At 39.2% G+C, this 18,387-nt stretch overlaps 1 protein-coding gene across 4 annotated transcripts in view; it reads left to right on the top strand.

Annotated features, from left to right (window-relative positions):
* The first annotated feature begins 1,093 nt into the window (after positions 1-1,093).
* Positions 1,094-18,387, top strand: part of ASXL2 (ASXL transcriptional regulator 2) — a 120,557-nt gene continuing 103,263 nt past the window's right edge. The window contains exons 1-2 of one of the 4 annotated variants that reach the window (XM_053667115.1): positions 1,299-1,357; positions 15,213-15,310. Coding sequence is in view for 2 of the 4 variants with exons in the window: in XM_053667117.1 (XP_053523092.1) it covers positions 1,301-1,357 (57 nt within the window). In the remaining 2 variants the exon portion in view is untranslated. Of the gene's footprint in view, positions 1,358-15,212; positions 15,311-18,387 lie in introns of all 4 variants that reach the window. The other 3 variants (XM_053667117.1, XM_053667114.1, XM_053667116.1) reach the window with 3 other exon arrangements.

The raw sequence follows: 18,387 nt of genomic DNA, 5'->3' as shown, positions 1-18,387 counted from the left end.
CCATGCATGGACTCCAAGTATTGCTCTCACCTGTCTTTGCTCTCATTTGTCTTTCCTCCCAAGAAGCAGCCCAACTCTTAGGCCTATTTCACGATATAGTAAGTTTTGTAGATCAGAAGCTGCTTCTTGAAGAAGTTGGATTTGGGAGATCAGTAGGTGCTATTACACATTCTTTTTATTTTGCAAAATATAAATACGTGGATAATGTGACGGAAGATGATCTTTAAGTACGCTGCTATGAACAAACGCTACAAATAATGGTTTCTGGCCACAGACATAGCTGAATCATTCAGCAAACGTTTACTGGGAGGCTGATGCATACAGGGACTGTGCCAAAATTGAGCTCACCAAGATTAAAAAGACAACATTTGTGGCCCTGATGAGACGATTCACACGTAAAAACGTGAACGAACGTAGTTATTGGTGGCCTTAACAAAATGTCGCCTACTAGAGCATTCTTGGGTGATGGAAAGGGCTCTAGGTGGCAATCTGATTTCCGGTTTCTCTACCTCCTAGACTTGTGAGTTTAGTAAATTACAGTACTCAATCCTAAATTGCTTCATCCATTAAGTATAAGAAAACTGTTACAAATTGTCATAAAGATAACCTTAGTAAAGATAAACGCAGGCAAATGGGAAAACGCAAATACGAGGTTTGCTAGTTGGGAGGATCGCTCCTTGAGGGAACAGGCTGCCTATTCCAAGTTGCTACAGCCAAGGTGGCGCCTCGCACGCGGTCGCAATTCCTTCAATAAACCTTCCGGGATGGATCAAGTTCCGCTTCCGCAGGCAGATTTTTCTGGGTTGACGCGAAAGCCAGACACCCCAGGCCTACTAGAGTCGGGGAGTCCTCCTGCGCATGCTCTGGAGGAGAGGCGGAGAGCGGAAGTGCATGGGCGTGGCGAGTTGCTGTGGACCGCCTCTTCGCTTTCGCTTCAGCCGCGCGCGGTGGGTGGGGGCGCGCGCGCGCTCGTTCGCGTTGCCGACTGCGTACAGTAGTGACGGCCGCGCGGGAGCCGTCACATGACCGTAGTTGCTGCCTGTACAGTAAGGACCCAATATGGCAGCGGCGGTAGCAGTGGCAACGGCAGCAGGAGGACCGGCCGCCTCGTAGACGCCCTCCCAACCGCCCCCCCCGCGCACCACCCTCGCCGCTTCCTCTGTTTGGGTGCTCCTCCGGCCTGACTTCCCCTTTCTCCCACCTTTCCCGGCACCGCGGGAAAAACAGCGCAGGGCAGAGTAGGGAGGGAGGGCGGCCGGAGCCCGGACACGGGAGCCTCCCAGTCAGTTCAAGACCCGACATGAGGGAAAAGGGCCGTAGGAAGAAGGGCAGGACCTGGGCGGAGGCCGCCAAGACGGTAAGGGGGAAGGAGCGAAGGGGAAGGCTGGGAGGATTTTGTTCCCTCGCCGACCTCCGGTCGCAGGGGAAGGGAGGTCATTGGCCCAGCGACCCGGCTGAGGGGGCACAAAATCGCGCCGAGAGGCGGCGGTTAGTGTCGGGTTGTGATCCTTGTGGGAATGGAGGCGCCCAGCGGCAGAGGGTCGCCTCGGGGCTGTGGCTTCTCCCTGCGATTGCAACGACTCCTCTAGGTGTTCTGGTGCTACGTTTCGGGGTCACGTCGCTCTCACCCCACTCTGTGGTAGCCCCCGCCCCGGCTTGGGGAAGTGTGTGGTGCTTGCCCAGTAACCGGTTCTTCTCCCTTGTGCGGCTGAAGAGCCCCCATTGGATGCACACGGGAGCAGGCTCGTGCGTGCACCCAGCCCCGGAAAGAAGAGAGGAGCGCAGGAGCCGGGCAGAACTGACCGGCTAGAGCAGCCCGGCCGCCTGGCCTCCGGCCCCTGCTCGTCTGGGCTCCCGGGGCCGGCGTGAGGTCACGGGGCTCTTGTTTTTGTTTGCTGTTGGAGCCGAAAGTGCAGGAGGTGTTTAGAAACCAAGTAACAGGTGGGACTTGTAGAATTTTTTTTTCTGTTTCCGTAGAGACCTACTCCGAACAAGGCAGCAATGCATGGCGGGACGTGTAGTTTACCCGGCCTTGAGTTTTCCATAGCTAAAGTGATGGTGGCCTCACGAAGTTGTACTTTGTGGGTAAAGCGATCATTCACCCCCCCCGCCCCCATTTTGCTATAACGAAGTTTAAAAGTAGGTTTTAAAAATAGGAATATTTAAGATGAGTGAGAACTTTATGTTTTATGAACAGATTAAAAGCCTTTATGTACGTAGAAATGAGGGTGCAGCAGGAGAGTAATTGGACTTAAAACAGCATTTTAGTGCTGGGAAGGGAGACAGTGTGGAGGTATTATCTTTAATGGTGAATCATATCAGTTATCCTTGCACAGCGTGGAGAGCCCTTCTAAATGAACGTTTATTATGTTTGGTTTATGATTCATCTCTTAAATGAGATATTTTTGAATGTAAAAATAATTCTTCACTGTGGGAAAATTAGGAAGATTTTTAGGAAAATTAGGAAAAAAAAAGAAGAGAATAAGAAATCTCGTATTTTTCCCCCTCAGCTATGTCTGTTAACGTTTTGGTATGTGTTAGGGAGTTGATGAGTCTTAAACTTGTATTTCTATTTTAGTTGGAAATGTGAAAAATAAATGAAAGCACATTTTATTTCGTGTTTTCACTTACAGTATATCTTCATAATTGCGACTACTGGTAGTTTCCCTTTAAAAGATAGAAAACTATAAAAATAATTTTTTGGTTGGGAAAGCACATTTTATTTCGTGTTTTCACTTACAGTATATCTTCATAATTGTGACTACTGGTAGTTTCCCTTTAAAAGATAAAAAAACTATAAAAATAATTTTTTGGGAGCCCTGGCTGGTGTAGCTCAGTGGATTGAGCACGGGCTTGTGAACCAAAAGATCGAGGTTCGATTCCCTGTCAGGGCACATGCCTGGGTTGCAGGCCAGTTCCCAGCAGGGGATGCACCAGAAGCAACCATACATTGATATTTCTCTCCTTCTCTCCTTCCCTTCCCTTCTAAAGATAAATAAATATTATTTTAAAGAATAATAATTTTTTGGTTGGGAAGTTGCCCCTTCACAGAAGATTGTTTTCCCTTTTACTCAATGAATACATCAAGACTTCTTTCTTTTATTAAAAGAAGGATGGTAAATTTTAATTATTGGTAAGCAGACCTCAAACCTAATTATGTTAATTAACTTTAAGTCTCTAGAATCTTAGTACGTTTCTAATCATTGGGCAATTATGACAAATAGGAAAAATTTGCATCTGTTTATATTTTCTTATGAGTTAGTATTTTTGATTATTTATAATAAACATTTTATGCCCTAGCTAGTTTTATGAAAAATGGTATTTTAAAGGTGTAAGGATGAGTTTAATTAGTAGAGTTCTGAGTGAGTTCCTGAAGGGATCAGTATATTAGTGGCTTGGTGATTTTATGTGATTCTGGCAAATGCACAAGGCCTCAGTTTAAATAAAGGTGAATTTTAGAAAGAGAATGGTGACACTCAAACTGTTTTTTCTTTTTTCTAGTAGCCAAAATCTAGAAAATACCATACTCTTTTTTTGTTGTTGTTTGTTTTATCACATATAAAGTGAGGAATTAAACTAAACCTCAGTGTTCAAGAAGTTTCTGTTTGTAAGAGGATTAGAAGTAAATGTAGGAGGAATAAACAAAAGTAAATCTTCAATATTTCAGACTGTAAATGATCAGAAAATTAGTGATTTGACAAAGGGAAGTAACTTTGACCTAAATTAAGAAATAGCGCATACTGTATATTTATAAGATCAGGAAGACTTAGGAGAAATAAGTTTGAAACTTATAGCATTAAGGTCAAATATTCTAGGAACAGAGTTTGAGCAAGGAAATAATAAAATCATTTATGAATACAGGCAATCTCTGCTTCTTATTTTAGTGTGTTCTTGGTACCTGCAGTGTAGAGTTGTCCTGTTTTATTGAGCACTGTTAAAATGGAGTTGTATTCCTGACCAATAATGGAGCAACAGATAAATAAAATTAATTATATATGTATGTATACACATATGATAATGGGTGTGTGTGTGTGTGGATATGTGAGAGAGTTACATGGATTGATGCCTGGTTGCTATGAACAATCTGAAAAAGCAAAATAATAAGTTTCATAACTTACATAATATTGTAAAATTATGCCCTTATGCCAAAAGGCTGATTAAATGTATAGACCGGTTCCAAACTGAGTACACCAGACAGAGGGATAATGGAGTCTCTCTGCTGATCTTATTTATATTTGCATTATACAAATACACTAGTTATAAAATGCATTATTCAGGTATTTAGTTAAGTCTCCCATTTTAAATTTTAAGGGTGGCCGTGATGGTTGTGATAAAATGATTCGGATGAGATATCTGTAGTAGTTTGGTGTTTGGTGCAATTGAAATAGAAAAATTTCTAGTAAGCCAGAGATATTGAGAACCATTACACTTGACTCTAATGTTTGAAGCTATATGCTCATTTAAAAAAATTTTTTTTCTCACTTTTCTTTAAAAATTTTTGTTGTTGTATTTTTTTCATTACCACTTCACCCTCTTATACCTCACTCCTCTATGAAATCACCACACTGTTGTCCAGGCCCATGAGTCCCTTTTCCTTTTTGCTCAATTCCTCCACCTCTATCCCCTCCTCACCTTAGCTGTCATCCTGCTTTCTATCTATGAGTTTGTCTCTATTTTGCTTGTTCGTTCACTTTGTTCACTAGATTCTGTATACAAGTGAAATCATATGGTATTTGTCTTTTCTCTGACTGGCTTCTTTCACTTAGCATGTTCTCCAGGTCCATCCATGCATCACAAAGGGTGAACTTTTTTTCTTTTTTACAGCCAAGTAGTATTCTACTGACTCTAATGTTCAAAGTTAATACTCATTAAAAAGAAAAAAGACATTTTATCATCTAAATATTTGATGATATCTCGGAGGAATTTACCTGTTTTGCAAAGCAGAGCTTTTGAAATAGTATAATCTTGTTGATCCTGTTTCTTTTTTGACTTTTCTCTTATCACCTACCACAACTAGGGAAGCATTAAAAGAGAAAAATAACCTAAGAGGACAGGTTTGTTGTGATCATAGGTAGAAGGGACAGAGACACAGACCTTAGAGACTGTACACTAGAGGTACCCTTGGGTATCTTGTGAATAAAGTGGTCAGAGTAAAGTGGTCAAAGTGTGAGAAGTGAAGTATGGGTGTTAGAATTGAGGAGCACAGCATCTGTAGGTAGACCTTTTAAAAAAATCTTTACCTGAGGATATATGTATTGATTTTAGAGAGAAAAAGGGTGAGAAAAACATCATTGTGAGAGAGAAATATCAATCCATTGCCTCATATACATGCCCGACTAAGATTGAACTCAAAACCTTAGGTTACATGCCCTGATCTGGAATTGAACCTGCATCCTTCTGGTGCATGGGACAGAGCTCAAACCAACAAAGCCACCTGGCCAGTGAGGTAGAGATCTTTAGCATGTGGTTTGTAGATTGAAGAAAAAGTGGTTTGATTTCTGGATGGTAGTTATATAGACTTCACTTACATGTTGATATTATTTTGAATATAAATAGATTTTTATGCTTATCATTTACCTAAAGTTACTTAACTTTGGAGAATAGGATGGAACGTAGAAAATTTCTGTTGAAGGAGTAAGACTTGTAGGCTAATTACTTTTATGTAGGAAGTATGGGAAATCGAAAATAATTAAAAGTATAATGATAAAAATATATAATGATTATAAAGATGTTTAGAAAAATATCTTAACCAATACACGTTAAAAAAAATAAATGTACTAACTTAGAAATTTTCAATTCTCTTCAGCTTTACCATGAGTAACTTTTTTCTTAAAAAGGCCAGGGTTGGTTATGGCTGCTTGGATATATATTGACAAGGCCAGGGCCCTTTTAATCTGTATTTGTATCATACTTGTAGTTATATTAGACTGTCCAGGACAGAGTGTGTGTTTCAGAAAAACATATTAAGCAAACCTATTTTTTTTGTGTGATAACTATAGAAAGTACAACTGGACAAAATCTTGGTTTGTGTTTCATAAAAAGTAGTATGAAAAAACTTTGTAAGGGGCATGAGTTAAAAAATTGAGAAACTGCTCAGATCTATAATATCAAAAACAATAGCTGCATGTTTTACTTCAGTTTTATTAAGGTGCAGTTTACATAAAATTGTAAGATATTTAACACATTTGTGCTAGGTAATTTGATGTAACACTTTTCTTGAGTGATCTTATTGTAATGAAGTAAAGTTTCTATAGATTTTGCTTTTTAAATTTTGTATTATTATTTTCAGTTCATCTTTCCTTCTGTCCTGCTTTTATGTTCCACAAATCTCCTAACTCCTTGAAGAAGAAAAAAAATAAGAAATTTAAAAAAAAAGGTTTTTGGAACAAAAGTTTAACTTTTCTGTGAAAGGTGCTGCTGCTCCTGCATCTCCTAGACTTCTCTCAGGAGCTGAGAAAATAAGATCAGATTAGCAGAAGTCCTTGCTGTTTCATCAGCCACACAGTCTGTCCACCCTTAAAAGGCTGTGCAATATTGCTGTCGGTGAAAGGGCATTGTGTTTTCACTACAAAAACTGTCTGGGAGGAGGCCACTGTGTGGAAGATAAAATTACAGTGAACTGACCAGTAGGGTTTGCTGAAACTTGCTATTTTTGTCCTTTTTACAAAAGACCTCTGAACGCTCCTCTAGTTCTGTATTTTTTCTTTCCATAGCTCATAGAAGCTATCCTAGTTTGTAGTTTTGTGCAATATAGTATTTTTGGTACAGTGTGATTTATTATGTTTTTAGTGTTTTAAAAGGTAATTTAATGTACTGTTTTTGAATTTTTTTTTAAAGGAAAAAGCATTGTTTAGAAATACAAAGATGGCCCTGGCTGGTGTAGCTCAGTGGATTGAGCACCTGCCTGCAAACCAAAAGATCGTGGTTCGATTCCCAGTCAGGGCATGTGCCTGGGTTGCAGGCCAGTTCCCAGCAGGGGCCAGTTCCCAGCAGGGGATGCACCAGAAGCAACCATACATTGATATTTCTCTCCTTCTCTTCCCTTCTAAAAATAAAAAAATAAAATAAAATAAAAAAAGAAATACAAAGATGAACATAGGTGCAGTTTTGGAACTCTTTAAAAATGACTTTAAAAACAATTAATTGCTTTAAACTTTGAGTTCCTATTGACGTTGTATAGGCTCATTTTTTTTTAAGCAGGTAGAACAGAAGTATGTAGATAGTTAATCTGATGAATCACTAATCTGAAAAATGGATTGAGTGAAAGTCTACATGAAATATTGAAAATATTTAGAATTATAATGAAATTAACTGTACTTGATAATTTGAATATAGCTTTCTGGACTTTTAACTCTATATGGAAATATGCATAAACATGTATGGTATACCTATATTCCCCCCTCCCTTCCTTTCATGCTTTCTCCCTCCCAAGACCTGCCTGCCTGCTTTTCTTCCTTCCTCTCCTTCTCTCCTTCCTTCCCTTGCTTCTCCTTTCTTCTCTCTTTCTCTCAGTCCTCACCCAAGGATATTTTTATCAGTTTTACAGAGAGAGGGAAGGAGGAAGAGAAACAAATATTGATGTAAGAGAAAAACGTTGATCAGTTGCCTCTTGTGTGTACCCCAACCAGGGATTGAACCTGCAACCTAGGCATGTGGCCCTGACTGGGAATCAAACCTGAATCCTTTTGTTGTGTGGGGTGGTGCTCCAACCAGCTGAGCCACCCAGCTAGGGCTGCAACTTGCTTACTTTATGAATATCATGGATGTCTTTTTTAAAAAATATTTTACTTACTCATTTTTAGAGAGAATGTAAGAGAAGGAGAGGGAGGGAAAGAAACATCAATGTGTGGTTGCTTCTCATGTGCCCAGTACCTGGGACCCGGCCTGCAACCTAGGCATGTGCCCTGAATGGGAATGGAACTGGCGACCCTTTGGTTTGCACCCTGTGCTCAATCCACTAAGCTGCACCAGCCAGGGCTCATGGATGTCTTTTTAATGCCATTACTTACATGTATGTGTCTCATTTTTTTCAAATGGTTTCTTAATATTCCATTGTTTTTGGATGTATTATCATATAAAAAATCAACTCTTGATTATTTGACATCACAGGTTATTTATAGTCCATCCCCCCTGTAACAAATGCTTAACTGTATACATTGGGGTATACATGCATGTATATATATTGCGTGTATATGTGTATCTGTATGGATGGGCTAGTTAAGATTATGAATTTGTAAACTTGAATTTGTGCCAATTTCTATTTCCCCTTCAAAAATTTGGGAGTTCTTGTTTCTTCCCACTTTTGTCTGTAACTCAAGGAAGATATTACTCTTTACACTTAGCCATTTTGATATATTAACAAAGCATTTCTTTTGTTCATTAGAACTTGATGGGAATGTTCTATATCTGTTCCATTCAACACAGTAACTACTCGTCACATGTAAACATTGAGCACTTGAAGTGTGGCTCGTGTGATTGAGGAACTGAGTTTTAAATTTTATTGAAAGTTTAAATACCACATTTGTCTTGTGGCTGTTCTTATTGATAGTGCAGGTACGAAGTAACTTCTTACACTTACTATTTGTGTATTTTTCACTTGTCCATTTGTGTTCTTTATTTATTTTTGCTTCCTGGTCTTTTTCATTCTAATATCTAAGAGTGCTTTATAGATTAAGGAAACTTGCCCTTTGTTACTTGTGTTGCATATCTGTACCCATTTTTGTCTTTGACTTAATTTATACATTCTTAATGTAAACAAGTTTATCAGTCTTTACCTTTTGTGCTTTTCTAGGTTTTGAGTCCTATTAAGAAAAGTTTTTCCAGCCCTGGCTGGTGTGGTTCAGTGGATTGAGTGCTGGCTTGCAAATCCGAAGGTTGCAGGTTTGATTCCCGGTCAGAGCGCATACCTGGGTTGCAGGCCAATGTTTTTCTCCCTCTCTTTCTCCCTCCGTCCCCCTCTCTAAAAATAAATAAATAAAATCTTAAAAAAAAAAGAAAAGTTTTTCCCAATTGAAGATTGTAAATTGAGTGCTTTTAAAAAAAATGTTTTGCCCTGAAGGTGTATATCTGTATCTTCCCTAAATAAAGTACATATTTATTGTGGAGAAGTAAGAGGAAACTCAGCTTATGTATCAGTAAAATTATGCTCCTTGAAGGCAGAGTTTTAAGTGTCTACCTGTAGAGCTTAATTCATTTTCTTGCGTATGAGTGCTAAATTTTTTTTTTAGTCTTTTAAGTGGAGGTGTAAAAGGAGACATTGTTCTCATTTTCAAGAGAGCACATTTGAATAAAGTCAACTATTTTAAGTGTGGTTTGCCAGGAAAACAGGTTGAGTATCTCGCTCTTGTTTGTGAAAGAAAATTATTTCAAGACACACCTGGATATTTGCCTCCAAAAATCCCTTAGAGTTTGGGCATTGGGAAATTTTGGGGATAATTCTTAACTTCTGATCTTGCTTGACCAAACTGAAATTGGTTAATGGACAATACATGTATACTTGGTCCTGGACATCAGGGGACATTGTAAACCTTATTAATTGTAGTGTCTTCTGGGTAATTTGATCCATCTGTTGGTAAAAATTGTATTGTGGAAGACTTTTCATTTGGAAGTTTTTTTGTTTGCTGACTCTTAGCAGTTGATACTACATTTAGAATGGACTTTCATTGGAATTCACAGCTTGGGATGGCCTAAATTATCCTGAGTCTTTAACCTGATATCTGAATTATTCAGTAGTTGGCTTAGCCATATTCAGTTTCAAATAAAGAGCTTAAGGGTGTGACTTATTTCTTAATTACAGTGTAAAAATTTAAATGTATTGCTGTTGAATTATAGTGATTAGTTTTCTATATGGTTTGGGTAATTCTGACAAATTTCATAAAATTAAACTGATGGTGCCATGAAATATATTAATATGTTAGGAAAGGTTTTTTTTTATGTGTAAAAGAGAGAGAAAGAGGTGTAAGAAAGACAGATCACAAGAAAAAGATAATAGAAAAAAATTTCATATATATCATTAGTTACCCATTAAAGACATAATGGGGAATAAAGGACTATTTTGAATAGCAACTTGGGAATAACCTTAACAATCTGGATTTGATTCCATTACTACTGTTTACTGTGTCAGCTTGGACAGGTTACTTACACCAGTGCACAAACATTAATGTGTATGAGAATCATCTGGAGAGCTTTGTTATAATGCAGACTTTTATTCAGGAAGTCTGCAGTGTAGCCAGAGATTATACATTTCTAACAAGTTCCCAGGTAATGCTGGTGCTTTAGTCTAGGACCACTTTTGGAGTTGTAAGGATTTACATTCAGCTTTCTCAGTTACCTCAACTTCAGATAATAGTAGAACTTATACCATTTGGGATGTTAGGTGATTAGTTGAGAATGTATGAAAAGTTTCCTTTTTATTTAATGATTTTACTTATTTTGAGGGAGATGGGAAGGGAGAGAGAAAGGAGGTAGAAAGGGAGAGTAACATCATTGTGTGGTTGCCTCTCCTGTGCCCCCCTACTGGGTACCTGGTCCGCAACCCAAGCATGTGCCCTAGACTGGGAATTGATTGAATCACAGGTTCACAGCCCAACAATCCACTGAGCCACACCAGCCAGGGCTGAAAAGTTCTTTATTAGTGACTAGTATGTTGTGAATATTGTTGAAAAATTAATAAATGTAGATCATTTGTGTTTCTGAATAGGGAAACTATATATTGTAAAGTTTTATTGTAAACTATTGTAATAGTTTGTAATAGTTTACAAATATATTGTAAACTATTATTTCTTAGCAAAGAATCGCGGAGGTTTGAGACAGTTCTAACAAAAAGCCTTTTAACCTCAGGGATACCATTTGCCACTTTTCTGAAAGGTCAATGTATAACCACACAGAAACTTAAATTAGCTGTAGACAAATTTGGGAACCCACCTGTCCTGCTTTAGGAGATTTTGCATCAGGTCATGTCCTCTTGACTCACACCTTGGGAACTGCCTGTGGAGAAGGCCATGTGGCAAGGGATGGCAGGTAGCCTCTGGGAGCTGAGTGACTTCTGGCCAAGAGCCAGCAAAACAGAAAGGGACTGAAACCTGTCAACAAGTAAGCTTGGTAGTAAGTTCAGAAAAGAACCTGAAACCTCAGATAATTTCAGTTACTGCTGAAACTTGTTTTTTGAGTAGAGTTTATTTTACACCTCATACCCCTTGGCCCCACTTTATTTTTTAAATTTTATTTATTGATTTTAGAAAAGAGAAACGTCAATTTGCTCTTATACCCATTTATGCACTCAATGGTTGATTCTTGTGTGAGCCCTGATTGGGGATTGAACCCTCAGCCTTGCCTTATTGGGATGATGCTCTGACCAACTGAGCTATGTGGCCAGAGTCTGCAGCTGAAACTTAAAAAAAAAAAAATTATTTATTTATCTTTAGAAGGGAAGGGAAGGAGAGAGGGAGAGAAATAATCAATGTATGGTTGTTTCTTGTGTGTCCCCTGCTGGGAACTGGCTCCTGCTAGGAACTGATTTGCAACCCAGGCATGTGCCCTGACTGGGAATCAAACCACGATCTTTTGGTTCGCAGGCCTGCGCTCAATCCACTGAGCTACACCAGCCAGGGCTGCAGCTGAAACTTCGATTTCAGTCTAGTGAGCCCCTAAGCAGAAGACCCTGTTAACCCATGTCTAGAATCCGTATACATACTGAGATAAATCTGTGTTGTTTTCACCTAAGTATCATAATAAAACATAATCACAAAGTAAATGTGTGTTGTTGGGGCTATATCATAGCAAGCTAGTAGTAATACTAAATTTGGTGAAGGGGGACTGTTTCAGGGTTGGTATTAGAGGTTTGACCTGGGTAGTCAGGGTTGGTGGATATAAAACGTTTACAAGTGAGTATGTGCAAGGGCATTCCCAGCAGAGGGAAGAACTGAAAAGAGAGAAGACTGAAACATGCAGGGTATGTTTGATGCATGACTAATTTACCTTTGAGTATTGTGCAGTGTAGTGAAAAAGGCCAGAAAAAGTAGGTTGGTGCCAAAATGTGGAGAGTTAAAGAAGTTGGGCTGGCAAGTATTTTTATCCTAAGGTTCGTAGAGAGTTTTTATGTAGGAGGTAACATTTTTTGTTTCAGTCTGATTGGGCCATTTGTGGGATTTATTGTAGCGGGCTGAAGAGTCTACCTGTAGAGAGATTAGGATGTTAGAGTAGGACTCCTGCATTAAAAGGGTAGGAGGAGGTATTGGGTGTGACTTAGTGGGTTGAGCATTTAAGGCCATTGGTTTGATTCCTAATCAGGGTGGGCCAGGTTGGTGGCATGGAGGAGGCAAGCGATGAATGTTTCTCCCTCCCCTCCCTCTAAAATAATGAAAGGGTGGGAGGGGGCTCTGGCCAGAAAGCTCATTTGGTTAGTGCATTGTCCTTATACACCAAGAGTGTTGGTTCTAGCCCAGGTCAGGGCACATAAGAATCAACTGGGGAATGCATAGATCAGTGGAGCATCAAATCGATGTTTCTTTCTCTCTGTTCCTGCCCTCTTCTCTCTCTTTAAAATCAATTTTTAAAAAAGGTGGGAGAGGTTATGTGCTTCCCCCCCCCCATGTCATTCAAATTTCTCTCATTTTTTTTCTTATTCTACCTATACCCATTTTAGCTCTCCAACAGAAAAGTCTTAACTTCTGGCAGTCTCCTGAAGTTTTCACACTTCAACAATAAAATTCTACCATTCTTGAAAGGAAAAAAGAAAACAAAATTATTTCCCTAGTTATTTCATCTCATGTTGATTTTTCTTTGATTACCTGTATCACTGTTCTTTCCATACCACTGTCTTCTGTTGGTTTTCAGGTTTGTTTGGGTGGTAGACGCATTCAGGGCTTGTGTTGTACAACTTTAGGCAGAACCATTCGTACTGTATTTTATGTGAATGTTGGTTGCTGGAGTTGTACCACAGTGGCTCTGGGTTCCGTGATGCTTTGAAAACACCATTAAATATTAATATATTTATTTCTGATAAAAATTAAGGACATTTTGCCAGGAGAAAACTTTCTATTACAGATTTGTGATATGAAAGTCACACTTTAGAACAGATGTGGGGGCGTGAAGGGCAGCTTTTCCAGTCTTTCATTTAGTATTGCTTCGTATTTATTTTTCAGGTCTGTTTTTTAGCAATCAAGAGGTAGCAAATGAAAAAGGCTTAATGAAAATGTTTCTCAAGCTAGACTTCTTGTGGCCCTCCCACCAGGAATTTGTATATTAATTTAAAAGATTCTGAAATTTGTCTATAAGTATATTTAAGTTTTATTCCTTGCTAGTGTGGCTCAGTGGATTGAGTCCTAACTTGTGAACCAAAAGATTGCCAGTTCAGTTAGTTCACAGTCAGGGCACATGCCTGGGTTGTGGGCCAGGCACCCAGTTCAAAGTGTGCGTGAGGCAACCAATCAATGTTTCTGTCCCTCTTTCTCCCTCCCTTCCCCTTTCTCTAAAAAAATACGATCTTTAAAAATATATATTTAAGTTTTATGCTTTAGTGCTGATCTTAAAGTTGTATGAGCATACTTGCAATTTGAATTTGCCTGTCTTAAGACACTGAAATTTGTTTTTCTAAAAATAATTTTATTGTATTTTTACTTTACCATTTAGTCCTTATACTCCTCTTCCCCCAGCAGTCACTCTGGTGTTGTCCATGTCCACGAGTTTCCTTTTTGTTCACTTCCTCCATCCCCAACCCCCCTTAGCTGTCATCCTGCTCTTTATGAGTTTGTCTCTATTTTGTTAGTTCACTTTGTTCATTAGATCCTACATATGAGTGAAATGTTGGGGTATTCATCTTTCTCTGACTGGCTTCTTTCACTTAGCATAATGTTCTCCATGTCCATCCATGCTGTCTCAAAGGGTAAAATTTTCTTTTTTCTTACAGCCGAGTAGTATTCCATTGTGTGAATGTCCCCGTGGTTGTTTCATCCACTCATCTACTGATGGACACTTGGTCTGCTTCTGTACCTTGGCAATTTTAAATAATGCTGCAATGAACATACAGATGCTTATGTTTTTCCCAATTAGTGTTTTGGGTTTCTTTGAATATATTCCCAGAAGTGATTGCTGGATCAAAAGACAGATCCATTTTTAAGTTTTTGAGGTATCTCTGTACTCCTTTCCACAGTGGCTGGACCAATCTGCATTCCCACCAACAGTGCAAAAGGGTTCCCCTTTCTCCACATCCTTGTAGCTCTTTTTGTTGGTTGATTTATTGAGAGGCATTCTAACAGATACGAGATATCTTATTGTGGTTTTAATTTGTATATCTCTGTGATGATTAGTGACATCGAGTATCTTTTTATATGTCCTTTGGCCATCTGTATGTCCTCTTTAGAGAAGTGTCTGTTCAGGTCCTTTGGCTCATTTTTTAAATTGGGTTTTTTTTTGGTGTTGAGTTTTGTAAGTCCTACTTTATAAATTTTGGATATTAACCCATTAGCAGATGTATCAGTGAATATGTTTTCCCAATCTGTGGGGGTTTTTATTTTGTTGATGTTTTCCTTTGCTGTGGACACTGAAATTTGTGAATGGCTTCTGTCTACTTTGTATCATTTTAAGATATTTTCTTATTCTGTAATCAAACATTTTTGTTGATTGTCTCTCTCATTAATGACCTAGATGAGGCTTTACAATTTATAGATTTATTTCACTTTAGTGTTTGTGAATTTTGTTTCTAAGTTAGGATTAGTGTGTTAGTTTTTTTAAACATTTTTTTAAAGATTTTAAAAATTTATTTATTTTTAGAAGGGAAGGAAAGGAGAGAGGGAGAGAATATCAGTGTATAGTTGCCTTTTGTGGGTCCCCTGCTGGGAACTGGCCTGCACCCAGGCATGTGCCCTGACTGGGAATCGAACCACTATCCTCTGGTTCGCAGGCCTGTGCTCAATCCACTGAGCTAAACCAGCCAGGGCTAGTGTGTTAGTTTTTTGCTCTATTAATGTTGAATTTAGTTATAGTAAAATGTAACATAGGGTTTCTCCTCTTCAAGAAATTTCATCAATTATTTAAATTATAGAAATTAAATTGATTGTAAATGGAGGGAAAAATTACTACCATCTGCTACAATATAGCTTAACATTTTAGGATATTTCTTTCTAGTCTTTGATACAGTTTTCTGTGTAGTTGTAATCTCTTCTTTTTTTCTTTTTTACTCCTCACCTGAGGACATTTTTTTTCATTGCTTTTAGAGAGAGAGGAAGGGGGAGAGAGAGAAACATCGATTGCTTGCCTCCCATATGCGCCCGGGGTTGTATGTGCCCGGACCAGGGATTGGACCACAACCTAGGTATGTGCCTTGACCAGGAATTGAATCCGCAACCCTTCGGATACAGGATGGTGTTCCTATCAACTGAGCCACACTGGACAGGGCTGCTTTTTTATGTATTAAAGAGGATTTTACGCATCCTGGCCTGTAGTAGCTCAGCATGTCTTCCAGATAGTCAAGGTTGTGGGTTCAATCCCTGGTCAGGATACATATAAGAATCAACCAATGAGTGTATCCGTAAATGGGAGAACAAATTGATGATTCTCTCAACCCCCCACCCTTCACACTCCCTATCTCTCTCTAAAATTAATTTAAAAGTTTAAAAATGTATTTTATGTCATTTGCTGGTTTTGCTAGTAACCCTTCTTAAAATTTCAAAAAAAATTTTATTGATTTTTAGAGAGAGAGGGAGAGAAACAGAAACAATTTGTTGTTCCATTTATTCATTCATCGTTTGATTCTTTTATGTGCCCTAACTGGGGATTGAACCCACAACCTTGGTGTATTGGGATGAAGCTTTAACCTACCGAGTTACCTGGACAGGGTTGCTAATAGCCCATTTAGAATGGCTGAACAGTATTCCATTATACAGCTGTGTCATAAATGTCCAACAGTATTAAGAAAGTTAAATAATTAAAAATGAACATTTTAATGCTGTAGTGACTATCTTGTCTTTTCCTACTTACATAAACACCTATTATCTCACCTCAATATTTTGGATATAAAATTTTTTTAATTTAAAGATTAACATAAATAAAATTTGACCTTTTTGTTAAACAGTTGTGTGAATTTAACACATATAACCACCACCATGACAGTCAGATACAGCCAAAAAGCTCTAATGCCAACCTGCTATGTCACCCTCCACTTCCCCCATCCCTTGTTGACCACTGATAAGTTCTTCATCACTATATTTTGCCTTTCTGAGAATGTCATATAAATGGAATCATATAATGTATAACTTTTTGAGACTGGTTTCTTTTTTTTTTATTCACTTATTTTTAGAGAGGGTAAGGGAGAGAGAAAGAGGAGAGAAACAGTGTGTGGTTGTCTCTTGCACCCCCCCCCCCCCCCCACTGGGGACCTGGCCTGCAACCCAGGTGTGTGCCTTAACTGGGACTCAAGCTGGCAACCCTTTGGTTTGCAGGCTGGCACTCAGTCCACTGAGCCACACCAGCCAGGGCGTGGTTTGTTTCTTTTTAAAATTTGATTGATTATGTCATTGAAGTTGTCCTGTTTTTTTTCCCCTTTGCTCCCCCTTCACTCAGCATCCCAAATTCCCTCAGGCAACCTCACCACCATTGTTCATGACCGTGGGGACATGCATGTAAGTTCTTTGGCTACTCCATTTCCTATACTGCACTTTACATCCCCATGGCTATTCTGTAACTCCCTATTTGTACTTATTAATCCCCTCACCTCTTAACCCATTTCTCTCTCCCTCCGCCCCCCATCCCCCCAAAATCTGGCAACCATCAAAATGCTTTTTATTTTCATAATCCTGACTCTCCTTGTCTTTTAATAAATTATTTATTTATTTTTAGAGAGAGGGGAAGGGAAGGAGAAAGAGTGGGAAAGAGACATCAATGTGTGGTTGCCTCTCATGTGTCCTGGCCTGCAACCCAGGCATGTGCCCTGACTAGGAATCCAACCGGTGACGCTTTGTTTCACAGGCCCGTGCTCAATCCACTGAGCTACACCAGTCAGGGCCCTCCTTGTTTTGCTTAATTTGTTTTTTAGATTCAAATGTTGATTTGTACTTATTGCATTTTATTGGTCTTCTTTTTCTTAATAAGTACCTTTAACTTATAGTAATGGTTTGGTGATGATGAACTCCTTTAGTTTCTTCTTATCTGGGAATATCTTTATCTGTCCTCTGATTCTAAATGATAGCTTTGCTGGATAGAGCAATCTTGGCTGCAGGTCCATGCTTTTCATGACTTTGCATATTTCTTGCCAATCCCTTCTAGCCTGCAAACTTTCTTTTGAGAAATCTGCTGACAGTCTTATGGGAACTCCTTGGTGGGTAACTTCTTTTCTCTTGCTGCTTTTAAGATCCTCTCTTTATCTTTAATCTTTGGCATTTTAATTATGATGTATCTTGGAATAGACCTCTTTGTATCCATCTTATTTAGTACTCTGTGCTTCCTGGCCTTCATGTCTGTTTCCTTCACCAAATTAGAGAAGTTTCCTTTTATTATTTTTTCAAATAGATTTCCACTTTCTTGCTCTTTTTCTTCTCCTGGCACCCACCTGTATGATGAGAATGTTGGGCCCTCTTGAAATTGTCCTAAAGGCTGCTTATCCTGTCTTCGTTTTGGGGAGGATTTTTTTCCCCACTCATGGTTTTTTGCTTCCTTTTGTTCCATATCACTAATTTGAATCTTGGCTTCATCTACTGTACTCCTCTAAATTGTTTTTTAATTTCAATTAGTGTATCCTTCATTTCTGACTAGATCTTTTTTATGCCATTGAGGTCCTCACTAAATTCTTTGAGCTTCCTTATAATCTGTGTTTTGAACTCTGCATCTGATAGATTGCTTGTCTCCATTTTGTTTAGCTCTTTTTCTGAAGTTTTGATTTGTTCTTTCATTTGGGCTGTGTTTCTTTGTGTCCTTAGTTTGGCAGCCTTCCTGTGTTTGTTTCTATGTATTAGATACAGCTGCTTTGACTCTGAGTCTTGATTGTGTGTCTTAATGTACTAGATGTCCTGTAGGGTCCAGGGGATGGCACAGTCTCCACTGTCACCCAAGCTGTGTATTTGAGCTGCACCTGCTCTGTGGGCTGAGTACACTCTCTTCTTGTAGTTGGACCTTAGTTGCTATTGGCAGATTAGTGGGAGGTATTTACCCAGGCCAGTCAGCTGCAAGGAGTGGCTGTCACCACTGACCACCAACCTCTATCCTCTGTGGAGGATTAATCTCGCAGGGGCGGGGTGATGGTGTTGTCCATTGGGTGCACTGGCCCTGGGGATTTCCAGGGTGATACAGGCCAAGGGTCAGCCCCCGCCAGTGTTTTTCCAGGAGTTGGGTTGGGGAAGGTGGCCCTTCCTGAGTTATAATGCAATCTGAGATGGCTGCTGCTTCTGCTGGGCTTGG

The sequence above is a fragment of the Artibeus jamaicensis genome, unplaced genomic scaffold (genome assembly GCF_021234435.1).
Source record: "Artibeus jamaicensis isolate MK-2021 breed Jamaican fruit bat unplaced genomic scaffold, CSHL_Jam_final contig_465, whole genome shotgun sequence".
NCBI classification, from domain to species: Eukaryota; Metazoa; Chordata; class Mammalia; order Chiroptera; family Phyllostomidae; genus Artibeus; species Artibeus jamaicensis.
The sequence above is the reverse complement of the archived record's forward strand: the minus strand, read 5'-3'. Positions and strand labels throughout refer to the sequence as shown.